Raw genomic sequence first — 27,843 nt, 5'->3', positions numbered from 1 at the left:
TTATCCTTGCTAGGAAAGGACAGAGTTCCTTAGAAATTTACTTCACTTTAAATCTTAAAGACATAAATTGAGGGTCCATACTTTGTTTAGTGCTTATCTAGAAGAATACATCACCATTATCACATACTCAAAATATCAATTTTCAGATTTATTTTAGAAGACTATCATTTTCCACACTAAAATGCATTAGGAGGAGCTTCCTGTTCATTGTTGCTTTACAACATTACAGCAAGAACTACAATGTGAAAACATCCTTAGCTTATGTTGACATCAGCTAGGATGTGGCTAAAGACTAGAGAGAAAAAAATCCATGTCACTCTGAAGGAAAGTACTAAACAGGGCATAAAGTGATTAGAAATACACCCAGAGGTTAATTTCCACTGGTATACACAGTCCCAGAAACCGTATTTCTAACCTAAGTTTTCCATGCAAGGTTAGAAAGATTTAAAGATACACTTGAAATTTTCAAGCCTCATTCACAGAGAATCCTATAAGCAATAGTCTGCAGGAGCATTTCGGGTTAAGTCCTTCTTCAAGCCTACCCTCAGCTTTAATTACTCACGAATCACTGCAACAACAGATTCACAGAGAAGACATAAATTCTGATGTTTAAATTTTACACCTGTGCAGTGCGGGAACCAAAAGCATTGAGACAAAACTTTTGGTTGTCAGCTAAAAGGAAAATCTTAAGCTTAAAATCATTTTTTAAAAGCGCTAGTTTTGAGTAAAAACATTTTTTCTATCTTACCAAAAGAAAAAAAAATGCATGTTAAAAGGTTTTTCAGTTACTAAGTGGAAGTCAGAAAAATGATCTGGATTGTTAGGGAAATGTCAGGAAGTGAAAATAATCAACTTTTAAAATACATTCCCAATTCAGGTATTACCTAAGAGCGTCAAAATTCAGGTTGCTCACTTCTTTCATCAGTATCCCATTTCAGTTAAACTTAAAAGGAAAAATTGTGACATAGAAGTATAAAATAATACTCACCAGAAAGGCAGCTTTATAGAGATGGTTTTAAGGAAAACCATTTCCACTGTTATCTACGCCATTTCTTATACAGATTAAACTGTGAAAGGCAATGAAACTTAAGCCCTTAGGCAATTTTATATTAAAAAACAAGTGGATATCTTATAAAATATATTTTATTATCAGCTGATATATCGAGATTTTTAATTAAGTGCACGACTTTCATATAAAATAAAATTAAGATGGTCTGTTTTCAGTGGCTAATCACCATCCCCATTTAATAGAATACAAGATCAGCTAGTTTTATGGACTGTCTCAAATTAGACATCATTACACTTAGGGCGTAGAGGAGGTAGCCATGCATCCTCATCAATGCTACAGAATGGAAGGATGGTTCAGGCTTGTACAAACCAAATTGTAAGCTTTATTCTTTTTTCCTTGGTATTTAAAATGCTTATCAACATAAAAGCATAATATTTAAAGGTTAAAGGAAAGGTCTCAAAGATGGTTGAAGAAAACAATGAATTCTGGTAGAACCAATGACAGTAATAAAACTCTTAACAGATCTTTTACAAGCCATTATACCCTCACTGCCCCTCAAAAGGAATACACAAGGAATCTGTCTAGGTTTCATGGTGGGTGGTCACAGTTTTCATTTGAGTATTAAAAAGTCAGTTTTGTTATTCTTAATTCAAGGTAAAACGAGCCCACAATGGTGGTGCACCAACAAAATAGGCTATAGTTTACAAAAAAGATTAATAAAATTAGTACTATTTACAGCAAGAGTTACTAAAAACATTTAACAAAAAAGCAGTATGAAAACATTTTCTAGCTTATGACTGCACACCATTTATCACTGCTAGAGGTGAGGAAACTTGACTTTCTTGGGTTGATTCATACTGTAAAAAGTTAAAAGGTAAAATATGAGTACCACCATGGGAGAGGCTTAAGTAAAAGAGCCTGGACCCAAAGCCCTGCACTCTGTTTTTCAGATACCAACATGTGCATATAGCCAATCGAAACTTTCACTGTGTTTTCCTTTTATGTACAACAGATCTACTTAGGGTCAATCACAACCAGATAATAAAGGAGCAGTATTACACCTTTCTCACAACGGAGGTTAGCAAACCTAGCTACTTTGGCCCAAGTACTGAGTGTTTAAAAAGTGTCCAATGGATCTATTATTAGTTATACTCACATTTAAGTAACTGCACAGCTTTCTTCCTTGTGTGGGTTATATGGATATGTTTGAAAAAAATAGGAACATCAGGTACTTACAGATTAAACTAACCTGTACTGGCAGGGCTGTGGGATTTTTCTTCTCTACCAGTAAGTAGCAAATGCTGAAATTCTGCTGCTAGTTAACAAAAACACAAATTGTATTAAACTGAGGAGTTCAATCCATAGTTTAAAAAGTCAATGTGCATTAAATTTCCTCAGAACCTGACATTAATACATTTTAAACTTTTTCCCTAAGTCTTACAAAAGTTACCTTGCATTGGCTCTTAAAGTGACCTTATGAGACTTAAAAACACTATCTCTTGGACACACCTACTTTTAATAAACTATGTATTCCAACATGTATATTATGTGGAAATTTTGGTTCCTCTAAAAAAAAAAGGGGGGGGGTGCCTGTATCGGGGGGAAAAGGTAATTTCTAAATTTAAGTGTGTGCAGACATACTCCACAGAGGAAAGCAACTTTTAATAGTTTAAAATTCAATTTTCAAAACACTCGATTTTATCAGAGAGTTAAAACATGGACTGAAAAGTAAATGTTTCTCCTGGAAATACACTAATAAACTAGTAACAAAAACAGAGGCTTTGCTCAATAAATATATGCCCCATACTATTCTAACTCAAACCTACAGAAACTTCAAGAACTTCCCTTGGCTCACTTGGGTGGTTAAGCAGCTTTATCAGTAGAGAAAGGAAATGATGCTGCAAATTTTATTTTCATCTGATTGCTCAAATATTTATGAACAAAATGTTAAGAGTAAGTTACATTATAATAAATGATTTGGTGAAACCTTAATCACAAATGCAAACCAGAAGCAGGAATGTTGTTACCTTTCACTACATTTAAAGTTCCTAAGCCTAACAACATTATATAATGACCTCTCTCTCAAATAATATTGGTCTGTGTGTAGTAAACTGGGGAAACGTCATTCTTCATTTTTATCCAAGTTGGGCATCAATAATTTCACTGCCAGCTCCTCAAATTTAACCAAAGGTGAAGGCATACAGATTCTTTATCTATAATGATGGTTTAAAAAAAAATCAACAACAACAAAAAAAACCCATAAAAACCCAGACACGGTAAGAATGCCAAAGGGCCAGGAGAATTCCAAAAAAGGCCTTCCCCCTCTCTCTACAGCATTACACAAACCCCTGACCAAACACACAGCACACATTACTGAAGCTGTGCCGTAACACAACCTTACACAGCATTTAGAATGGATGGGGTCCAAGTTAGGTCCAAGTTATCAATCATTAAAATAATTTACTCACATGTATCTTCTCTGTAGTTAATTTGATCAAGATTAAAACATATATACAAACATATTCTAATATAGCTGATTATATGCCTCCTAAAAAACCTAACCATGAACAGTCTTGACTTATAATACAGGATTCAATTTGCTTCAAATAGTAATAGTTCAAATTAGCTTCAGTGAAGAGCTCCTTTAGGTCTTCAATTCCTGCCTTAATAGGATACTTCTACATCCCGCTTATTAGTAAAATAAAGATATTTCCCCTGAGGATACATGAGCTGAACTGAACAGATTTAAAGAGACAAGGTTTAAAAATTCAAATTAATATAGTTTCAAGCTATTATTTTTCCAGAGTTAGGAAGAAAATGAAAAGCTCTGCCCTTTATGGCCAAATTATTATACAAGAATGTATAGAGCTCAGCGCAGAAACAACAATTCTTATAAAAAGCAATTCTCTTCTGAGCTTTATTCATATTTTTTTAAAATGCTACTTTCAAACTTACTATTTCCCAACAAAAATACCAAGTAAGGACATGCATGAAGACACTGGGGAAAAGCTGGAGATATTTCAAGTATTAGGGAGCTCAAACTCAAGTCCCGCATTTCCTACTAGTTTGATTTAGATCCCATAATAGGGAATGCCTAACAGCAAGATATTAAAAAGTATTGTTCTAAAAATTTAACATTAATCACAAAATTATGAATAATCACTATGTGCATAACACTATGTACAACATCATTAAAGTAACTGCTTCTCATTTTGCCAAGAAATATCACACAGAAGTTAGAGGATTTCTATGCTAGAAAAACAAAAAGTCATTTATTAAAATGATTCAGATGACAGAAAACAAAATATTGAGAAAGGGTTAAAAAAAAAAGTAACCTTCACTAATATTCAAGTTCTGAGACAGTAAGCAGAAGTGTAACTAGGGGGAATGTTTACTTACAAAACTGCCTTAGAGTCAATAGTCTTATAAATGAATCCCTCCTTTTAGAAGAGTTTTCCATGAAAGTTACAGTACAAGAAAACCGACTTTGTTTTGGAATAACATACAAAGGTTACTTAATATTAGAGAGATAAATACTGTCTCTTTAAAAAGACATACCTAATTAACACAAAATTTTTATATTTTAAATACTACTTATCGCTAGCCAATACAAGTTATCAGTTTACTCAAAACAAATTTTATCTCTGTAAAGTAACTAGTTCAACATTTCATTTACCAAGTATTACCAGTGGAAGGAATAGATACCTGAAAGTTATGTAACTCTCAAAACCATACTACTTCAGAGATATCAAGAAAATTAACTTCAACAAATTATGCCACCTTTAGAAAATCCCTCCAACACCCAGTAGTCAAGTATGTTAAGAGCCTATTTCAATTACTTCAACTATCACTATTAGAATTAAGACAAGCAGCCTCACTCTTGAATATTTCCCTAAACTGGGGGATGGTGGATGCAACAGAAAATAGCTCCAATTAAGGAGACTTAAAGAGGTGTCATTACTGAACAGGTTATAAATGTATTCTTTTGTTGTGACAAAATTTTTTTTCAAACGCTAAAATCTTTTTTTCCATGATTCAGTTACAGAGAAAATCGTATGTTTTAATTGCACAGGTGAAAATTTGGAATTCATTTAATGTATATTTTTTCTTTATGCTTCCAAGAATTAAAACCATATAGAAAACATTATCCTGGGTTAGCTAAACACTGTATTATATGTTGTTACTGTTCAAAAGAAAATGCAATCTGGATAGAACAGATGTGTCGCTTAAACACAGGAAGGAACAAAAGTAATACAGGTTTATGTTTTGGCCTCTCTTCCATTTCTTTCTTTACTCCTCACAACATACACACATAAACATGTTTCTCACCAAGTAAAAGCAAATTTTAGTTGGAATCAAACGTGGATACTTTTCATGTGTGCATATTGCATAAAACAATGTTCAGTACAGCTGAAGAAGAACCTCAAAAATGTTCCAAAACCACAACAATTCAATGTACTAAGTTTACCACGATTCAATTTCAGTTTGGCTACCTGAAAATTAGTAATCTATCCATACTGACAGGTCTGTGATACCCAAACTCTTTTATTATCCTTTTATCAAATGTGTAGTGTATTCGCATACATACCACACACACACCACCTTCCCACTCTTCACAAGGGCTCTACATTAACATTTGCTCTAATGTGGTGAAGTTTGTAAATATTAAAAAAATCACAAGCATTTTCACATGACCCTTCAACCTTAATGTTCAATGCATAACTTTGGGATTAAGAATGCAGATTTCAGTATCCTGTGGCATTTCCAATGATCAAACTTATCCATGAAGTTAAATTTAATAGTTTGAGGAAAAAATGACCAGTAACTTTTTCCTAAAAGTGAAAGTGGAAAATTTGACAAAACATTTCATGCCTCCAAATCAAGAACATCAAATTTTGTCAATTTACTAATAAAGATCAATATAGCAATACCAGCTTTACTGAGGCTGTTAACACAAAGTAAATTACATAAAATTACATAGATCAAATACTTTTTACGCTTATTAACACCACAGTCAAACGTGAATATTAATATAGAGCCTTCTCTGCCCAAAAGAATATAAAAATCCTAAGTTTAATTAAATTTAGGGGCCTTCACCAAACTTGCTGCAAGTTTGGGGACATAAATATCCAACAGCCATAAAGCTGTGAAAGCCCCTATAAGGAATAAAATAAATCCCACTTGCCTCAGACTGAACAGGGCAACACTGAGACTCAGCCTCAGCCTGTCCTATGGCAGGGCTATAGGAAGAAGAAAATTTTGATTTTAGAAAAACATTACCCAATTAATTTAAAAGACATGCATTAAAAAAAAAAATCCCAATGATCAAGCAAGCAAAGGAAAAAAGAGCAGCTTTTTAAAAAAAACTATTGTCTGCTGTAATTCCACTCTGAACCCATACTTATTTTTGTTGGGGATCTCCCCCCAAATAACTAAGTTCAATTAGTTTAAGCTGAACTTGATCAGTGGAATACACTAGGAGTATTTTCCCCATTCCTAATGGTAAATGTGTGCGATTATTACTAAAATATAAGTATTCAAATTAAATGATAATTCCAGCAGCCACTCAAAAGTTGATCCTCACCTGCTGGTCTTGTCATACAGCAGGTAAAATCTGTATGTGATAGAAACTAGTGCCAGACAAAACGTTGTCACTTTTTTGTTTTTTTAAAAAAGATAACATAGGAGTGGACTAAGGGAGAGCCAAAGTTGGCAGTCCCATTAATCTTACAACTTCCTAAATTATGGCAATCACAATGCCTGCCTGAATATAGCAAGTCCTAAAGGATGTCTTCTGTGAGGGCAAACAGAAGTTTACTTCAACTCAACTCCATTTATTATTTTAAGGAAGCATAAGTCAAAGTAAGAGTTAATTATTTCAACATGGTTTGTTCCTCTCATGATTTAACCACACTATGGACCCCAGAAGCAGTTAGGTAAAAGGTATTTTCTAGAAGCTTAATTATGCTGATGCATGCACAAACAACTTTAAATATACCAAATGGGCACCACCTGAGCCATATACCTAACACAACAGGAGACGGTGTGTGCTTAAGAGTCATGCATAACACTTTGGATTAACTTTAATTAAAATTAAAATTCTACAACTTATTTAAAAGTAGTATTTTCTCCCTTCAGACTTCAGAAAACAACAAACCTTAATATAAAATATGTTATCTTTGCAGTAAATGTAAATAAGCTTTGCATAAGTTCTGAAACATTACTAACCCATTTGTATTTTGTTGATAAGCCTGTACATGAAATGCTAGAAGGGCATTTGGTTTGGGAAAACATTTCCTATTTAATCGTTCTAAATTTAATCATGCCATTTTTACCTTACAGATTTTCAACACAGGCTCTTCTTTGGCAGTCTGATAAATGTGCTGCCAAATCTAAATATATGTTAATTCCAAAACTACTTAGTAGGCAGGTGTTTGGTGAGGGAAAGGGTAGCAGTACGGGGCTTAGCCACTGGCAGAAGGAAATGCGTTCTTGGTGATACACAGATGTTGCCTTTTCAAACTATGGAGTTTTTTGAACCTCGATGGTACAAGAAAAGAGCTATAAAACATTTCACTGGAGCAAAATATCCGATTTAAAACCGCACTCAGCTTTGTAAATATTTGTATGTTTTGTTTAAATGAATGACTTTTACTTGTCACCTAAATACAGACTCTTTTATGATGATTAGAAGTTTTCAAAGACAAAAACTCAGATTTCATGTCATATCTACACCTTCACATATAGATTATAAAAAATTATCACCATTTTCTTACAAGTCTTTATGTTGAGAAAAACTCAACTTGAGTTCATTATATTATGCTTTGTACAAATCATTTGATACTTAAATAATCATAAAAGTACCTTGCAAAAATAAAGATCGAAAAAATGGGTACCAAAAAAGGTCAACAAGAGCTATTATTGTAGGAGACTTGCAACACAAGATACTAATAGCAGTGTCACCTCTACAGAAAACTACTTCACAGGACACAGTAACATTCAAATTTCCAAGAATGAAAAGGTTAACAGGAAAGCCATTTAGGCTTTATAATAACAAAAGATAGCCATCTTAATCAAAGAAATAATGTAATTTTCCAGGAACATAATAAATTTTTAATCCATCTGTTAACTGTCCTAAGAGGCACATTTAGATTATTTTGGTGTAATTACACTTAGAAAAGATTCCAATCCATTAACAGCAAAAAGCTATTACTGCATGCACCTAAGCTTCTAGAAGTCTGCACCTGAAAAGCTTCTGAGGTCCACGCAGTACTGCAGTCTCAAAAATAATCAGAAGGAAATGAGTGGGTCTGGCACTAGGCTCTAAACTTCATCAGTAGGAGAGGGCATACTAAGGTTTACATTTTAAATATCTACGACATCTAACATGTAGTGACACCAAGGGCGTGGAAAGGTGACACAATATAAAGATTTCATACCCACTATGTAATGACTCGTATGTATCTAAGTTTTTCTGTCAACTTAAGCACTAACATACAATTCTATATATATATTGTCCAGTTTAAAACATGCAGCTAAGAAACAACCTACAATTCAAAGACAGAATCCAATGATATATCAAAACTGTATTGGTAACTACGAATTTTATTATGTGGACATCTACTGTGGCATGCATCTGTACAAACCTTTCAGGCAGTGGTCCACAGCTGGGTTATGAATAAAAAGGCGTAAGTTTTTCTCTCATTTTATTACAATGAAGTTTAACAGTACAGAAAAGTCACATGACCTTGGTGGGTCAGATTTCTTAAACCCTGCAACATGAGGAACTCTAAATACATTAAATATTGTTATACATTCAGACTTCCAATGTACAGGTCTCAGAAACAGTTACAGCCCTCACCAAGCTAGGTTGGGGACATGAAGTCCAACAGCATCTGAAATGCTGTGAAGGCATAACTTTACAAATAGCAATGTAAGCTTACAGAACTTGCCTTTATTAAGGTGGTATGTTCATGTAATTCCAGCGCCTTCACAATATAACGAACCAAATTTACTATACTTCACTTCTAAAAACCTAGATGAAACATGAAAAAGAAGCCATACAGTATAAATTGCAACTTCAGGAAAAGTTCCTGCTTTATTATTCCAAATAATTTTTCCCATGTAAAATAAATGTCCAATAGTTCCTGGTATGTGGGAAGATAATGTTTGTTAAAGTCACAATGAAGCCTTATTGACGGAAGCTTGGCTATATAAACAGCACAAGTTGAGAAAAGGTTTAATCTCCAAACCTATTAGATTGGATGAAGTAAGATCAGTAACGGCCACCTTGCGACATTACAGGAGGTCTCATTCCCATCGGAGGTCGAGGAGGCCCACCTTGATAAGGGGGCACCATCGGCGGTCCCTGCCCATAAGGTGGCATAGCACCAGGAAGGTAACCTGGCATGCCTTGATGATGACCACCATACTGACCTAAAAAACACATTTAAAACACAAAAAATAAATTGAGTTGGTCTGTGCGTTATACTTTTAAATGCAATGTATTTTGCAGATAAATTTATGTGTATACTCAGAAAATCCACTAAATACAATAAACAAATACAGTAAACATAAAAAGTAATACCATGAGGCGGCATTGGGGGTCTCATTCCTTGTTGCTGTGGGATGCCTGGCTGTGGTGGCATCATACCTCCAATAGGTCCAACTGGTGGATTACCAATGGGAGCCTGTCCTGGTCGAGGAAGATTACGTTGATATTTAGGTAACTGTGCCCTTCTCTCTTCCTACAAATAAAAATGAACACAATGTTAAACACTTGAATGCAGAGAGCAGTCATTAAGCATAAAAGACAAACATCCAAAATCTTAGAGTAACTTTTTAAAAATGTACCCTTACTTCCCAACCACAATTTTTGCTCCACGAACCAGTCCAACTGCTTAAAATCTCAATGCCTCAAGAAAACCTCACCTATTTTTATATTTGAAAAATGGCTAATAACTTCCCAGGAATTATACACTGCCTCAGCAAGAAAGTGTCTAGTGAAGAAAGTCACTTCAAAGGATCTGTATATTCTACCTCACCACTTAACTGTTTCATCATTTACAAATTTATGTGTAACCAAAATGATTTTTGAGAGTTAAGAACCCAACTTACTGTCTTCTTTTAAACACAATCTGGGAGTAGGGGAAAGAGTGTGTCTAAGATCAAAACACGCAATATTCCCTTTATTTTGTGGTTCTTAATAATCAGAATAAAAAGCACACAGTAAGCATTAGATCAGATTATAAGACCACTGGTGTACAAATTAATACTTTAAGAGGAAAAGTTACTAAAACGGTATTCAAACTACACTAATAAAAACCTGTAAAGAACTTACCAGTGATATATCCTCATCTGGGTGGATCAACTTACTGGTTGCACTGGTTGTCGTAAGTGTAGCAGGCTTACTTGTTATTGAAGCCGCTGGTTTAGCTGCAGTGCTATTTGTTGTACTAGTAGTTGAAGCTGTAGACTGTGTATAAGCAGGGAATGTAGGCTTTGGGGGTTCTGTAGTTGTTGCAGGGGTACTATTTAAGGGCTTGAAATCTGTACCAACAGGTCCTTGGACAGCTGCCTGAGCCTGGAAAACACAATCTTTCATTAAGGAAACTTCAAAAGCCAAAACTGAATATATCTATTATAATTAACTTAAAAGTGAGATACCAACATTCAATAAAGGACCAAACTTTCAATGAAATTAAAACAAAGTTAACATAACTAAAACTCCACAAAAAATCAAGATGATACACAAGAATATCAAAAGATGCTGGGTCAAAGTCACATCCAAAACTCAGCAGTGGAAACAAAGACTGCATATGTAACTTCTAAGATGTTATCTACCTTCTCACCAAAACTTACTTGCCTTACAAAGCTTTGTAGTTATTTCAGACTGATGAATTACACTGTATCAGAATAGCATGTTCTATGTTTACTATTCTAAATTAGTTGTTTAATCAATCTACCAAGCACCTCAAAAAAAAAAGTTAGAAATTACAAAATACAAATGTTGGATAAATTTTAGTTACTAAGCATAGCATGAACAGTATCAGTGGTGGCACTTTAAAGGTGTCCCTTCAGAGATATCTTTATATAGATAATACAATGTCCTCCCAATTAACAATGGCTAGATGATTATCATGGACAAAAGGGCTTAGTAGGATCTTTTAAACGTAAAGTTACCAGTAATAGTAATATATGTATTACTTTTCATAATATCAAACATCTGAAACATGAAAACTAGGCCAAACTTTAGAACCAAATGCAAAGTACTAAATTTCCTTACATTATATGTGATGCATTAAACAGCATAAATCAAAAAAGCTTAATCATGCATCAGGCTAACCATTGGCCACTATAATGCATTTACTGCTTACATGCTTTTAACCCTTTAGAACCATAGGAGTTTGGGGTACATTTTTTTCTATTAGTATGAGTTCAAATTTTCAAATACCGTTGATTTTTATACCATTAACTTTAAAAAAATTTAACATAGTGATTTTTTTGGGAAAAGATTTAGTTTTAAAGTAGGGTCCAAAGGGTTAAGTTTATAAAGCCATTTTAACAACTTTAAACTGCAACTTCCTGCGTACTTGTGCTGTGCTAGGAAACAGAGCTTTAGAAGATGCAGACAGACTTTCTGAATTGGATGAAGCTGTACTTGAGCTTGTTACAGGTGTCCCCATCTGTAGCATAAAAGAAAGGAAACAATGAAAAGTCTCCAAACAAATGGGTGAAAATAAGCCATGTGGTAGACTTTTTTTTTTAGTATAGATTGCATTTTTATAAACGCAAAATATAATGCAATCAAATCTGATTTATTTAAAGAGGCAGGCAGTTGATGCATTTACAATAAACAAAGTGACAGTATGAGCCTCAAAAAAAATCTTTAATTCTACACCAATAAACCTAGTTAACCAGTTTCTTTTCTAAAACTGGATGTGCTTTTGCACTGTGATTTTCCAAAAATGATACGTTAATTGAGAATAAAGATGCATTACTACTGACACTTCAATCCAATTCTCTATCAATGACTCCACAAGGTTTTTGCCAAAAGTTTGACATCTCTCAATAAACAAAATCCCCACCCACCTCAAAAACATAAGATATGTGCTTACAGAGGACTTAAAAAGTAATACTTTTAATTTAGCAACCCTAAACAGAAAAAAATTGAGAAAACAAAACTTCTATGGGATAATGTTAAAGTGAAAAAAAGAACACACATCCTGATCTTAATTCTGAATGAATTACATACATCTGTTTAATTTTGAATATAACTGGGAAAAAATAGCAAAAGTAAACAACCATTATACACATACGATATATATAACAAAAGCATCTTTAGCTTCTGAGTTCTGAAAAAAGACAAGTTCAGTAGGAAAGATTAAGTCTAGGTCAAATGATGTCCTTCCTGCAAAAGTGTAGCATTGTCATTTGTCACTGTTCTAGATTAAAGAGTCCGTTTCATTCCACTCACAGTTCAAGCGGTAAAAGAGGATCTCTAAACATTATCATGTATTTAAGTCCCCAGAAATTAAACTTTCATTTCTAACCAGAGTTCACAGCTATGAAAAAAATAACATACTATCTGGCTCTAGTCAATGTGTGCAAACATGCAAGAGAATAGGACACTTGTTTGTATTTAATAAATTATATTAAAAAGATTATAAACAAAAAATTGACCTATGACAATTTCAAGGATTTCTATAAACAACTACACTTTACCTTTAAATATAAGTGCACTCCTTTTCAGGAATTTCACCTTACCTGTCCAGCACTGGGGAAAAGAGGCTTAGTAACTGGAGGCTGTGGAGCAGGAACTGTTGCCGTTGGTGCAGGTGGTCTATTAAGAATGCCTGGTGCTGAAACAGCCTGCGCTTGAGTCATTGGAGGAATTCCAGGACGGGGAACAGGAGGGGGCATACCTATAGAGAAGAAATGTTGGGAGGATTGGGGGGGGGGGGTGTTGAAACATTTAGCTCAGAAAAAATTTTTCCCAAAACTGTTAAAATATACCGTATTAAAAATGCTTCTAGGGGCTCCTTAGGTGGCTCAGTTGGTTGGGCCTCTGACTCTTGATTTCTATTCAGATCATGGGATCAAGCCCCACATCAGGCTCCATGCTGGGTATGGAGACTGCTTAAGATTCTCTCTCCCTCTCTCTCTGCATCCCCCCACTCACATGCTCTCTTTAAAAAAAAAAATAAAAATAAAAAATAAGGGGCGCTTGGGTGGCTCAGTCATTAAGCATCTGCCTTCGGCTCAGGTCATGATCCCAGGGTCCTGGGATCGAGCCCCGCATCGGGCTCCCTGCTTGGCAGGAAGCCTGCTTCTCCCTCTCCCACTCCCCGTTTGTGTTCCCTCTCTCACTGTGTCTCTGTCAAATAAATAAAATCTTTAAAAAAATAAAAATAAAAAATATAAAGAGGCGCCTGGGCGGCTCAGTCAGTTAAGCGCCTGCCTTCAGCTCAGGTCCTGATCTCAGGGTCCTTGGGATTGAGACCCGAGTCAGGCTCCCTGTTCACCAGGGTGTCTGCTTCTCCCTCCCTTCCTCCCTGCTTGCACGCATGCTCTCTCTCAAATAAATCAATAAAATCTTGAAAAACAAAAATAAATAAATAAATAATGCTTCTATGCTACAAAGTTACTGATGAACTGTTCAATTCAATGAAGTCCAAATAACTTAGGCATTTGCCCATTGGAACAATCTTGCCTCAACCTTTCTATTCCTTTGTGTATTTTCAGAATTTTGGGAAGTGAAAGATACCACTAGAGAGTCTATATATGGGGAAGATAGCAATTAAGCTTACCAATTTTAGTGACTGGCAAACTTTTTGAAACACGTAGTGAATTAGAGCAATCTTCCAACAGCTGGACGTTCTCTGAACTCTAACTCAAATTACTGTAAAAACTCTGATACGTCATATACCCATAAAAATTTTTCCAGGGGCGCCTGGGTGGCTCAGTTGGTTAAGCATCTGCCTTCGGCTCAGGTCATGATCCCAGGGTCCTGGGATCAAGTCCCACATCGGGCTCCCTGCTCGGTGGGAGTCTGCTTCTCCCTCTCCTCCCCGATCATTCTCTCTCACTCTCTAATAAATAAATAAAATCTTAAAAATTTTTTTTCCAGAAAACTAAGTTATTCCTGTAAACACTTTAAAGATTGTATTTTTTTTTTTTTAAGATTTTACTTATTTATTTGACAGAGACAGAGCAAGAGAGGGAACAAAAGCAGGGTAAGTGGGAGAGGGAGAAGCATCAAGGAGCCTGGTGTGGGGCTCAATCCCAGGACCCTGGGATCATGACCTGAGCCAAAGGCAGATGCTTAATGACTGAGCCACCCAGGCGCCCCTAAAGATTGTATTTTTCTTAAGTAAACTCTACACCCAACATGGGGCTCAAACTTAAAACCTGAGATCAAAGGTTGCATGCTCTACAGGCTGAGCCAGCCAGGCGCCCCTCCTTTAAGCACTTGAAATAAATTTTCCTAAAATCCATCACTAATGCATTCTTCAAACTTCCTCAACATTACTTTGCCTAAAATTATCTCAGAACATAACATATGTGGAGCTACTGCCTATAAATAAATGGTTGCACCAGCAATGATGCAAATTTTACTGCTGCCTTACTTTAATGTGGAAAACCCCACGTTATAGGCTACAAAGTCAAGACAGGGTTTTGTTTTGTTTTTTTACGACTCCCTTGCAGCTAGAGGGTCCATTAGAACTGTTTCTAGCCAACAACAGGAGGCTAGGAAGCTTTTGGGAGAGTTACTTTGCTCCCTAATGGAAAAAAAAAAGAACACTTTGCTGTTGACACTCTTTGTTGCCTGCATTATCTTCTAACAACTGAGTGATGTGTCTGAGGGAGAAAAGCTAAGGCTAGCAAAGAAGAACATTTAAAAACACATGGGTTCTTGTGAGGCAGCCATCTTGCTCTTGCCACGTGCTGTTGTTGGAGGACCCTCCCTGCTTCAGATTTACCAACAGCATGAATCAAGAAAACTTAGCCAAACTTCAGGCTCAGGTCCGGATAGGGGGCAAGGGTACAGCTCGCAGAAAGAAGAAGGTGGTACACAGAACAGCTACGGCTGATGACAAACAACTTCAGAGTTCTCTAAAAAAACTGGCCGTGAATAATATAGCTGGTATTGAAGAGGTGAACATGATTAAAGATGATGGGACAGTTATTCATTTCAACAATCCCAAAGTCCAAGCTTCCCTTTCTGCTAACACCTTTGCAATTACTGGTCATGCAGAAGCCAAACCAATCACAGAAATGCTTCCTGGAATATTAAGTCAGCTTGGTGCTGACAGCTTAACAAGTCTTAGGAAGTTAGCTGAACAGTTCCCTTGGCAAGTGTTGGATAGCAAAGCACCAAAACCAGAAGACATTGATGAAGAGGATGATGATGTTCCAGATCTCGGAGAAAATTTTGATGAGGCATCAAAGAATGAAGCTAACAAAGTTTTTCTGGAGTTTGGAAGCTGGCATGGACTAGATTTAACAAATCAGCTATGTGGTTCCAAAGTTTTACAGACATGGAGAACATCAACTGTTACTAGTTCAGTAATATAAATATTTTGTATATTAATAATGCTGTTTGTTCAGCATTTTTCGGTCATTTGATTTTGCATTTTGCACTTCCTATCCAGGATCTATTCTTTCGGTCAAAATACGAAGTATTGGTGCAGTTTGAGGGTGTTTTGGTGTTTGATTCTCAGTTTTCTGTTTTGTTTTTTTGTTGGGGTATTTTTGGTGTGTGTATGTTTATGTATGTATGTGGGTATGTGTGTATACAGTGGAGAGCAAATTGGGAAACAGTTCTATTTATCCTCCTTCTTTTCCCAGTAGAAAATAAAACAAATCTTTACATTAAAAAAAAAAAACAAAAAAAAAACACATGGGTTCTTGACATTACCAGCCACTGAGGCTACCACTTTTCTTTCTGTTGAGTAAGACAATAAACGCCTACATTTTTAAATATGGTTTGATGGGTTTCTCCATTACTTGCCAGAAGAGTTTCCATTACTCACCTAAAATATTCCTAACAAATACAACCCCTCAGGGTGCCTGGGTGGCTCAGTTGGTTAAACATCTGCCTTCAGCTCAGGTCATGATCCCAGGGTCCTGGAATCGAGCCCAGCGTTGGGCTCCTAGCTTGGCAGGGAATCTGCTTCTCCCTCTCCCTGTGCTGCTCCCCGTGCTTATGCGCTCTCTCTCTCAAATGAATAAATAAAATCTTTAAAACAACAAACCCACAAATACAATGCCTCTTAGGTACATGAGCTTTGGTGCGTAGGTTCTGTAACTCATTTTGACTGCTTTGAAACCTGTTTATTACCTATTTCAGAACTCAAAAAAAAAATCCCACAGTCCATTCCAACACTTCAAGTAATTTAAAAAAGAATTCAGCAACCTACGGAAATTATACAATTGCACTAAAATCCACAAACCTATTGTCCAAAATAGTAAGAATAAAGCATGCCAGTCACATTAAAAAGGAAATTATCTAATGTTTCATACCTGGTGGCATACCAGGCATCAGAGGTGGTATTCCTGGTCCAGGTGGCATCATTCCACCCATTGGCATCATTCTATTGGAAAGCAAATTTCAAGAAACAAACCAAGTTAATGAACAGTATAAACCATTAGAAAATATTTTGGCTAAAGCCTGAAACAACAGATAAAAGACTTGAATTTGACCCCTAATATTGAAATCAATCAACCTGAAAGAACACACAACACTAAAACAATTCTATCAAAATAAGCTCTCTAAATATCAGCAAACTCTTGGGTTTACTAGTAAAATAAAAAAAAATCAGTCTTTGTTGACAAAACATTTTCATAAATTTAAAGTCACTAAACACAATTATACCCTCCTTAATATAAGAGGCCTCATCTAAAATATGTGTAATTGGAAATCAAAATCACCTTCTGTCTCACTTGAAAATATCCACACAAAATGTAAATAAAAAAGAAAAACTATTTCAGAATCATCAGATTTTTCAAAAGGAAAGTACTGAATACACACTGTGGAGTAAAGATTTTTTTTGAGGATTACAAAAAAAAAAAAAAACCACTACCACCAAAATTAAAGACAGTCAAAAGTAAACTCACACAATTGCCTAATTTCTATTTGTAATAGCTACCTTACACTAAACCATGACTTAAAAACATAACCCGTATTTATTTTCCTTCCCCTAAAAGAGCTCACCTTCAAATATCAGTGTCCAATTCACTTAAAACAGTTAAAAGTTTGTGAATTCTTAACTGAGGACTTTATCAAAAGATAAACTTCTACATATATATGTATATATATAGTTTTCATTACAAGAAAACCGAATTACCTTCTATAAATAATAAAGCATGTAATTTGGCAAAAGAATATCTATTCTTTCTTAAATAACCTTTTTACTAAATTCCATTACTTTAGCAGTTGGGGAAAAACAGCTGCATTTAGAAAATGCTTTATTTATATGGGTCTATTATAATTTCCTCACAGATGTTTTATTTCCCTCCATTAAGAGATCTGTGTCAACCAGCTTGCACATTTTAGAAGTTTTAGTGAGGAAGGTTAGAAAATTTCTGAAGTCAACTGAATAGATACCATTAAACACACAAAAAAATGACATTATGATTATACCTCCTGAATTACATTATGAATGAGATGCTTACATGTTTTCACCGCAAAATGACTGGGTGTATTTTCTCTGATGATGCAATCTGTGAAAATGTATGACAAAATCAAAATCTAACTGTGATTTTCAAAATACAGTGGGAAAGTGTATTGTATACCTCTCACATCCAACAATATTTAAGTAAAAGTGATAGGCACGAGCACCTCATATCCATTTTAGTTCTTGAGGATTTGACAAATAAAATCATTTACAGAGTTTGCTTCTTGTCAGAACTACAAAGTGTCATGGACAGTTCTGAATCTCAGAAACACCAATCTATAACCAACTACTTTAATTACATCAGATGCAATTGAAGCAGATGGCTGCCTACAGACATCCTAAAGCCCAAAAATCTATTCTCTTCAGAGGCAAATTTATATTCATTTAATTTGTTGGCAGACCCCTTTATTAGACAAGTTTAATATTTATGGAGCCCATACCTTTTAGAAGAAAAAAAAAAAAAAGGCAAAGTAACATTTTAAAATTCATATAACACCCAAGTTGAAAAAGATCATTACTAGGCACAAGCCCACAAGTCAATTAAAAGTTCTCTTACCCAGGTGGCATGCCTGGCATAACTGGTGGCATTCCTGGCATCAGAGGAGGAACACCTGGCATTAATGGAGGTATGCCTGTAAGAATTTCAACAACAACCACAAAATATATTAGAGTAAGAGAAAATTTTAATACTTTTACACCGTATCAATAAAGTCCTTAAAATGTTAAATTCTAAGAAACCTTATGTAATACCTGGAGGCATTCCTGGTGCTCCCGGAACTGGTGGCAGTCCTGGCTGTGCCATTGGGGGGATATAACCTTGTTGAGGTTGAACAGGCTGTGGCTGAAATGAAGTTGAAGCTGCAGAGTCATCATCATCATATTCATCAGAATCATCTTGTTGCTTCTTTTTTTGACTCTCTGCTAAAAAAGTTTTAATTAGTTTTTCCCATAAAGTAAAAAAAAAAAAACTCAGCAAGTTGGACATTCAACATTTAAAAAAAACGATTTCAGGGCACCTGGGTGGCTCAGTCGTTAAGCATCTGCCTTCATCTCAGGTCATGATCACAGGGTCCTGAGATCGAGCCTCGCATTGGGCTCCCTGTTCAGCAGGGAGTCTGCTTCTCCCTCTCCCTCTGCCCCTCCTGCTTACTCTCTCTCAAATAAATAAATAAAATCTTTAAAAAATAATGATTATTTCAGTGCAATTAGCTCAGGAGATTTTTCTTACAAAAAAAAATCAGTCAATACTGTTCTTTTTAAATAAATAAAATCTTTTAAAAAATTAAAAAAAAAAAGCAGGGCGCCTGAGTGGCTCAGTCGTTAAGCGTCTGCCTTCAGCTCAGGTCATGGTCCCAGGGTCCTGGGATCGAGCCCCGCATCGGGCTCCCTGCTCGCCAGGAAACCTGCTTCTCCCTCTCCCACTCCCCCTGCTTGTATTCCTGCTCTTGCTGTCTCTCTCTCTGTCAAATAAATAAATAAAATCTTAAAAAAAAAAAAAAAATACTGTTCTTTTTACTCTTCAAATGGGTTTTCAATCTATATTAAGCCAAGATTAACATACTTTCCCTATTTTATGACAGATAAGAGTAATTTTCCTAAGTCAGTTTTATTTTAAAAAATAGCTTTCTATTCCATCCCAAAAGCTAAACTATGACAAAGAGATCTGACCTCTCTGCAATGCTTTTCAAAGCAGAATTTTCAGGGCACCTGGCTGGCTCAGTCGGTAGAGCATGTGACTCTAGATCTTGGGGTCTTGAGTTCACGCTCCACATTGGGTGTAGAGCTTACTTAAAAAAAAAAAAAATTGGGGGGCACCTGAGTGGCTCAGTCGGTTAAGTGGCTGCCTTTGTTTGGGTCATGATCCCAGGGTCTTGGGATCGAGCCCCACGCAAGGCTCCTTGCTTCTCCCTCTCCCTCCTGCTATGCCTACTTGTGCTCTGTCAAGTAAATAAATAAAATCTTTTAAGAAAAATCTCATGGGGCGCCTGTGTGGTGGCTCAGTCAGTTGAGTGTCTGACTCCTGATTTCAGCTTAGGTCATGATCCCAGGGTCCTGGGATTGAGCCCTAGGTCTAGGCTCCCCACTCACTGCGGAGTCCGCTTGAGAGTCTCTCTCCCTCTGCCCTTCCCCACCAAGCTCGCTTGTTCACTCCCTCCCTCTCAAAAAATAAAAAAATAAACCCTAAGAACATAAAATAAAATAAAGGAGTGCCTTGGGTGGCTCAGTCGGTTAAGCATCCAACTCTTGGTTTCAGCTCAGGTCATGTCTCAGGGTTGTGAGATTGAGCCTGGGCTCAGCGCAGAGTCTGCTTGAGATTCTCTATTTTCCCCCCTACCCCCCCCCCCCATCGCTTGAACGTGCTCTCACAGTAAATAAAATCTTAAAAAGAAAAAAATTTGATAGGTGATTAATAACTTCTACCATCTGGATAGTGATCGCAAATTCCAAGTCAAATAACAGCACTAAAAAAAATTTTTACTGTTAGTGGTTATACAATTAAATCAAAACAAGCAACCTTCATTTTCAAAAACCTCAACACTTGCTAATTCCACTTAGAATTCAGTTAGGAACAAAACATAATAAAGTATTTGGAATGATCCACGTGGTATTACATATACACAAATTAAATATACAACTTCAAACATTAAAAGACATAAAAACAACACTCAAAATTGGAATTTTGAATAAATCTAACATCCACTATTTAATTTATATGTCAAAAGTATTATAATACTCTCATCAGTGAAGCTGTATTAAGAAAAAGCATAGATCTTAATACTTACCTTGTGTTTTCTGTTCAAGAAGTCGTCTTCTTTCATCCATGTCTTTTTCTGGAATCCCTTCCATACCATATATTTCCAATTCTATGTCTGTTCTCCCAGGTATCGCATTTGGTACAGCATCTATTGTCTCTTTATGCACCTAACATTAAAATAAACTTCCATTAGATAGACTAAAGTGCCTCATAAAGTCCTTTAAGAGTAATTTGAAATTACTTAGGGAACACTTAGTATAATGGTTAAGAATATTTGGTTCTAGTGAGTCAGGATTCAATCCTTCCTCAGTTTTGCTGCTTACGAACTAGGTATGTATATTAGGCAAATCATTTAAGATTACTCCACCCATAATACCTAACAACTAGGATCATTCTAAGGATTAAATAAAATATAAGTAATATAATAAGCACTTGGTAGTATGTCTAACACATAGTAAGGGCTCAATAAACATTAATTCAAGTTTACTATAAAACTTATGAAAGTCTTATTATATTAAGAATTAAAATAAAATTTCCAAGAATGGATTTTTTTTTTAAGATTTTATTTATTTATTTATTTGAGAGAAAGAGAGAGACAGAGAAACAGCATGAGAGGGGAGAGGGTCAGAGGGAGAAGCAGGCTCCCCGCTGAGCCGGGAGCCGGACGTGGGACTCGATCCCAGGACTCCGGGATCATGACCTGAGCCGAAGGCAGTTGCTTAACCAACTGAGCCACCCAGGCGCCCCCAAGAACGGATCTTGAGACAAGCCTATAGTTACAAACTATAAAAGTAACTTTTACAATTAGCGTTACCCATAACTAATGAGTTACCTGAGGCACTTAACACTGCACAGCAGTGATCCTGTCATTACCCTATATTTGGTAGATCACAAAGAGGAGAAAGTTCTATGAAATCTACAATTTTTTTCACTGTATTGTTTTTGCTAGAACAAATGTTTCTAACCCTCAAACATGGGTCTCTTTTGCCAATAAGGTAAAATTCCTGCTCATCTTGGTTTCTTCAGCAACTTGCATTAAACTTAGGCTAAAAAATGTCAAAGTATTTTGCCTAGGCTATCAGCATCACCTGAAAGCTTATTAGAAATGCAAATTCTCAGGATACCCCCACCCCATCAGAAACCCTTGGGTAAGGCTAGCAATCTGTGACTTAACAAGCCCTCCAGGTGATTCTGAGGCATGCTCAAGCTTGAGAACCACTGATTCAGGTTAGTAATGACTTGGACATATTTGTCCAATACTCAATTTTTCTTTCCTCCCAAGACACTTTCATGTAAGAATAGAAAGGTAATTAAAGGAAGCTAAGTATTTTCTTCTTAGGTATGTATCTCAAAGATTTTAAACAGCAACATGCAAATCAAATTAAAAAATTACCAGTTTTTGATTAATCTTTAACCACTGTTCCTTATTGTGATTCAAAGATCCATGAATAAAGCTACTCAACAAGCTTAATCACCCTGTTTTCTAAGTTTTTTGGAATGTTACTATTCTTGACAAATGCAGATTAAGTAATTCATGTTTTCCAAAGAAATAAAATTATATTCACATACACATTAGTCTTTGTTATATTTCTAAATGATAAGGCCAAGAATAAACATATCAAAAGCTGTTCAAAAGGAAGGAAAAATAACATGATTTACCTAACTACCTTACAATATCCCAGCCAGAATTAGATTTCTTACAATCTTGCCTAGAAGTTGGTAGGGTCTTGGCTGAAAAGACAGGAGCAGGCACTGATGTGAACCACCTAAATTATTAATGTCCTAGGCTTACCATCTATACAATTGGAGGATGTATCTGATTTAACTGCCATGCCTATCTCACAGGTTGCTGTGAAACTACACTAGGACTATAGAAATAGAAGCACTTAATCAATTAAAGATGTTACTGAAATAATTTCTCAACTAATCTTCTAGTTCCATTCCATTTCTCTGCCCTTCTCTATAGCACAACTTCTTCAAGGAGTGCCTCTACTTCCTTATTTTCTCTTGAAAGCACTCCAAACAGGCTTTCATCCTCATCATTCTAGGAAATCACTCTTGGCAAGCGACCAATGACCTCCACTTTGATTAATCCAATCTCAGTCCTCTTCTTCCTTGACCTACCACCAGCATTTGACTCAGCTGAATAACTCACTCCTTGAAACATTTCATTTGGTTTCCAGGGCACAATTCTCTTGGATTTCCTACCTTTTCAATGTCCTTGAATGGTTTATTTTAATCTTCCAACTTTTAAATGCTGGGAGTGGCCTAAGGTAGAGTCCCTGCACTTCTTTTTTATCTATATTCTACTCCCTAAGAAGAGAGAACATCTAGTATAATGAGTTAAAACAGCTGTCCTTACACGGTATCCTTCCAAATTTCTATCTCCAGCTCCCACTTCTCTGAACTCCAGGCTTATAGACACAACTGTTTATAGGACATCTCCATCTGGATATTCAGTAGACCTTTTCAAAATTAAATACCCATACTCAAAATTAACATAACACAACCTTGATATCCTCATCTCTAAACCAATTCTTTCTGCAGCTTTCTACATCTCTATGTATGGTTAACTAATGTCACACTCCTCAGACCAAAAACCTTCAGATCATCTGCAACTCCTCACCTCATTTTACTCCACATCTAATCCACCAGCAAATTCTGGTCTCTGTCACCATCACCTCGCCTGGAATACTCTAGTCATCTTAAGTGTTCTCACTGCACTCTGCAGCCTGTCTATCTCAAGCCAGGACAAGTCTTTAAAAAAAAAAAAAGTGCATCAGAGCATGCTCTACCTCTACTCAAACTTCCCATTTCATTCAGAATTAAAGAGAATGGCCTACAGTAAGTAAGCCCTCCTATATAAAGCACATTGCTACCCTTTCCTTTTTCTTTCAATATAGGAGAATGCTCCTGTAACACGAGGGTCTTTCATCTGCTATTCCCTAGAAGCTCTCTCTCACTTCCTTTCACATCTCTGTTCAGATGTCAGTTTCTCATTCAGGCCTTTCCTATCTTGTGGCCCTCCCTATGCCCCCTACCTAGTTTGTTTTCCCTATCACTTATCACCAAAAACCTAAATAGTTTATTTTCTTCTACCATATGAATCTAAACTCCACAATGGTGACTTCTTCACAGCTGTATACTTAGTGCCTAAAACACCGTCTAGCACAATACCCTCTCATAGGAACTTTTTGTGATAAATAGTAATATTCTGTATCTAAACTACCCAATAGTTATCCACCAGCCACATGTGTCTGAGCACTGGAAATGTGGCTATAACGTGACTGACGTTAAATTTTTAATTTTTAAATTAAGGGGTTTTTTTTGTTTTTTTTTTTTAAGATTTCAGAGAGTGTGAGAAAGCACGGCGGGGGGGGGGGGGGGGGCAGCGGGAAAAGGAGCAGGCTCCACTGAGTAGGGAGCGTGATGTGGGGCTTGAATCCCAGGACCCTGGGATCATGACCTGAGAGAAGGTAGGCACTTAACCAACTGAGCCACCCAGGCACCCCTAAGCTTCTTTTAAGTAGCCACATGTAACTAGTGATTGCCACAGTGGAAAACTGTGGGTCTAGCATGTAGCAGGATCTAAAATATTTTTGAATGGATATTATTGTTATAGTTATATAATTGGAGTAAAAAGGATCTATATAAACTTATTTTCTTTTATAAACTTATTTTTAAACTCAGGGAAACAACATCTTATTTTAATTTACCTCCCTGCCTCCTACCAACAGTAGTTTCCAATGAATAGGGATTTGCTCATCTCTCATCCCTCTAGGGTCCAATTAGGCAAAAATTCAGGCAGCTCTAGGATTGGCAAAAGTAGAAGAAATAATGTTGAATAAGACATAAAGGCACTTACTAGATCATTAAAAATATAAATTGCAAAGCTCTTCCTACCTAGGAAGGAGAAAAAACTCCAGAAACCCAAAAATTATCAAATGAAACGCGATGTTACCATTCCAAAAGAGGTCCATGGAATAACAGAAGTAAGCCTATCCCCAGGCAACAGATTATAACAAATCCTTCAATGGCATGAGTAATGGTAGCTAATTATGTATTAATTCTCATAGGATTAGAACTGGTCAGCCTGACTACAAAATTTACATCACTGATACTTGTTCTCTAACCCAAGTACAGAGGAGATACTTCAGGACCTCAACTTAGTTGTCACCGATCTAACCTAGGATAAAAAAGATTATCAATAATTCAAAAATAAACATAAATTTTCTCTGAACATTAAAAAAATCAATTATTTATCTTAATGGCTAAAAACAGGTTTTTTTTTTTAAAGCTGACTGACATCTAATCTTCTGCAATAAACAAAACCCTACAGCTGTCAAAGAGAAATTCAAAAATTTTTTCCATATGGTTTCCAAACAAAGGGGTAATAATTAAATACAGAAAAAAAAAATCCTTACCTGCATGCAATGAATAGCTAAGCCAGGTCCTGTGTACAACTTCTTATGACATATATGGCATTTAAAATGTTTTGCTTTTTGGTGTTGTATAAGAATCTTCTCATCATCAAAATCTCTATTACAATACCTGATCAATGTTGTTAAGGTACAAAACCAGCATAATAATGACACTGCTTATAAAAAAAAATGGTCATATAAGAGAACAGGAAGAAGAATATTAAAATATAAAAACAGTTTAAACCAAAAATGTAACTTATACAAACTTTGCTTCTGCTATTTACTATACAATTTGGAATTATCTTGCCATGTAATTCTACTGTTTCCTGGAAAACCCATAATCTCTCTCCACGACCTCTAAATGAACACATCTCAGTAATCAGCAATATAGTTTTGTCAAATCCCTGCATTAAACAAAGATTTAAGTGAAACTAACTTTTTTATTCAATATTTCAACATTTAAAACATTTAAAATGCATACTGTGGACTGGACAGTTCAATGTTAAAAAAATCCCCAAGTTTATGTCAAGACTGAATTTCAAAATAGAATTCATTAAATAGAAAACAAAAAAAAATCGAAATGTTAAAAATCTACCTAATATCTTCAATTTTAAAATATATTATTTAGATCCAAAAATAAGCTCATAATGAATAAGAACATATCCATATGAACAATCCATAGTTGTCTGCAACTCCTTACAAATGTATGTTGCCATGGAATGTATCGAAACTCACAGATAAGTTACATTAATAAAACTGAGAATTTTTATCTCGTCAGATTTTTCTAAAAGCACATTAAAAAAAATTAGTGACTTTTTCAACTTAGCATGTAAATAAATGTAATTCTGTAACAAACCGTTTTTGAGTACAAGACAATTAAGTAAAACCAATTTTAACGTAAAGTGTATTAGCGCTTCCGGAAAAAGTGTTAAAAAGACGCCACGTTTTAGTAAGCAACAAGAAGCATTTTTAGTCTTACAAAGCCAGGTAATAGACACAAGAAACTCCACCCTCTAAGAGAACGCTTCTTGAAGATTAAGGCGCCAGCGGGTGAGACGCGGAAGCTAGTTCTCCTCCACCCCGGCCAAAAAAAAAGGCGGGGGGGGGGGGTCCGAAACCAGGGTCGACTAACACAAGCCTTTACTAAACCACCGAATCTACAATAAAACTGAAAAAAGTGGGTGACAGACTCCGGAAGCTCTCCCCTAATCCTCCAAAGACTCAATCAGCGTATTATACTCGAAGAAAGTCCCTTTGTTGAATCGTCACCAAAAGAACGGAGTGTGGCAGAATATCCTTAGGGGACACTGTCCTTGGTGGAGGGGTCCAAGCCGCCTCCCAGCGGCTGAGTCAACGCTCACACCAAAGCAAGAACCTCCTGAGTCACGGAGTCCCACGACCCCCAACTGCCAGAGCCTCCCGCCCTGGGGACTTCATTCTCTGCAAAGCATTCCCAAGTCAGGCTCCGGCCACCAAGCCGCCCACCTCGAGGCCTAGATCCCAGACGCTCTCTGCCACAGGCCAGAGCAAGGCCTCCCAGTCCCAGTCACCACCAACCGGCGCCCCCGCTCGGCCTCGACTTCAAACCGATAAAGGATATCAGCACCACGGCTTCAGCTGCTTCTTCTTCTTGCGACCCATAACTGCGCTGTACCGACAAAGTAAAAGGGGGGGGAACCAAACAGAAAAAACGAGGCAAAAATCGCTCACTCTTCCGACCCAACGGCCACCACCGCGTCTCACAGGAAACAGACACAAAATGGCTGACGCCCTCGTTCCCCGCTCTGCTACCATCAGGCACTGCGGCCGGAGGCGGTGCCAGGCAGGGAAGGGTCACATGACGCAGGCCTCCTCCCTGAGTGGGGGGAGACTCGTGGCCGCTGAGGTGTGGCCGCCATCTTGTCCTCTTAAGCTGTCGCGGCCCTCGTTGGTCGTGCTTGCTGATCCCTCCGGTTTCCCTTTTTAAGGAAGCTGGCTACCGAGGTACCCCGAGACGCTCGCTAATTGAAGGAAAAAAAAAAACCTGGAAAGAGTATCATTGTAATTAAGGACAGACTACAAATAATAATGAGACAGCGCCCAACTTTTAATTTTTCGTTGCCCGGATTAATCCTTTCTGTAGTAAGTGCTGGGCATTTGCTTATTACATGTTAAGTTAAAGAGGTGGCAGTCTCTGCCTTGTAAGACACAGATTGGTGGCAGATGAGTAATCAAGGCAGTGTGGTCAGCGCGGTGATGGGGGAAATACAAGGCGCTGCAGACCTCTGGAGGGGAGCACCAACAAGGGTCTTGGCGGTCATTGGGGTGTCAAGAAAGGTTTTCTGAAGGGTCCGTGGGAGCAAGGGAAGTGGAAGAGAGAGAATCTCATTGAAGGAGCAAAAAATGCAAGTCTTTGAGGCTGAGCACCTGAAAAACACTAATGGTGTTAGGGCTGGAGCTTACAGTGATGGGGCTGGTGGCAAGAGATAATCTTAGGGAGGAAAAAAAAGCGGGGGGAGGGAATGCAAGCTGGAGAGGGAGAAGTAAAACCGTGTTCACAGATAGCATAATCTTATGGGTTGGACTGTGTCATTGTGTGTGTGTCCCCCACACCACGCAATCACCCACAAAGAAAAATTAAGCCCTAACCCCCAGTACCTCAGAATGAGACTTTTAGCGGTGAGCAAGCTGACACTCTAGTAGAGGAAACAGACAATAAACAAATGTATAATGTCAGGAGTGATAAGTGCACTGAAAAATAACTAAACAATATAAGAGGACAGGATAGAGACTTGCTGGGATGACAGCAGAGGTTTGTGTGGGATGTGTTTTGTATAGGGCATTTTCTGAATATCTGAGGAGGTGACATTTGTGCAGAAAATTGAATGATATGAAAGAAAAAGGCCATGCAGATATTTAGGGGCATTCCAGACAGAAGCACAAGTTAAAAGACTGTTAGATTGGGGGAAAAGGGGCGCCTGGGTGGCTCAGTTGGTTAAG

General features: G+C 36.8%; 2 protein-coding genes across 9 annotated transcripts; one reads left to right on the top strand and one right to left on the bottom strand.

The window, feature by feature from the left end:
* On the bottom strand, positions 1-26,674 carry ZNF207 (zinc finger protein 207). 8 transcript variants are annotated; one of them, XR_010408364.1, is made up of 15 exons: positions 26,466-26,674; positions 24,868-24,995; positions 20,472-20,610; positions 18,439-18,609; positions 18,245-18,320; positions 17,687-17,734; positions 16,535-16,605; positions 12,776-12,933; positions 11,602-11,694; positions 10,350-10,592; positions 9,597-9,756; positions 8,962-9,445; positions 6,195-6,249; positions 2,259-2,324; positions 1-1,067 (listed from the first exon to the last, which is right to left on the bottom strand). XR_010408364.1 is itself a non-coding variant. In XM_064582158.1 (12 exons), the coding sequence occupies exons 1-12, from the start codon at positions 26,656-26,658 to the stop codon at positions 9,285-9,287; spliced, it is 1,641 nt and encodes a 546-aa protein (XP_064438228.1). In that variant the 5' UTR covers positions 26,659-26,674; the 3' UTR covers positions 7,050-9,284. The 8 variants fall into 8 exon arrangements, 6 of the variants coding, with proteins under 6 accessions (XP_064438228.1, XP_064438230.1, XP_064438231.1 ...); XR_010408365.1 differs by having other exon boundaries at positions 2,259-2,321; XM_064582158.1 differs by lacking the exons at positions 1-1,067; positions 2,259-2,324; positions 6,195-6,249 and having other exon boundaries at positions 7,050-9,445.
* On the top strand, positions 14,934-15,605 carry LOC123854275 (transcription factor BTF3 homolog 4-like). Its single transcript, XM_045889411.2, has one exon. It carries the CDS (start codon positions 14,999-15,001, stop codon positions 15,584-15,586), a length of 588 nt encoding a protein of 195 aa, XP_045745367.1. The 5' UTR covers positions 14,934-14,998; the 3' UTR covers positions 15,587-15,605.
* Positions 26,675-27,843: the final 1,169 nt, after the last annotated feature.

This window comes from Mirounga angustirostris, unplaced genomic scaffold, assembly GCF_029215605.1.
Source record: "Mirounga angustirostris isolate CCGP_5_RB_7025 unplaced genomic scaffold, mMirAng1.0.hap1 SCAF_17, whole genome shotgun sequence".
NCBI classification, from domain to species: domain Eukaryota; kingdom Metazoa; phylum Chordata; class Mammalia; order Carnivora; family Phocidae; genus Mirounga; species Mirounga angustirostris.
This window is presented reverse-complemented; position numbering and strand designations above follow the sequence as displayed.

Bases quoted from the DNA above. Each gene is read 5' to 3' on its own strand.
- LOC123854275 (XM_045889411.2), top strand. From the start codon at position 14,999: ATGAATCAAGAAAACTTAGCCAAACTTCAGGCTCAGGTCCGGATAGGG.
- ZNF207 (XM_064582158.1), bottom strand. From the start codon at position 26,658: ATGGTAGCAGAGCGGGGAACGAGGGCGTCAGCCATTTTGTGTCTGTTT. The intron at 11,695-12,775 runs GTAAGGTGAAAT...TTTATGCTACAG, and splicing joins TTTTCCCCAGTGCTGGACAG to ATGGGGACACCTGTAACAAG. The intron at 10,593-11,601 runs GTACGCAGGAAG...TGTGTTTTCCAG, and splicing joins TGTTTCCTAGCACAGCACAA to GCTCAGGCAGCTGTCCAAGG.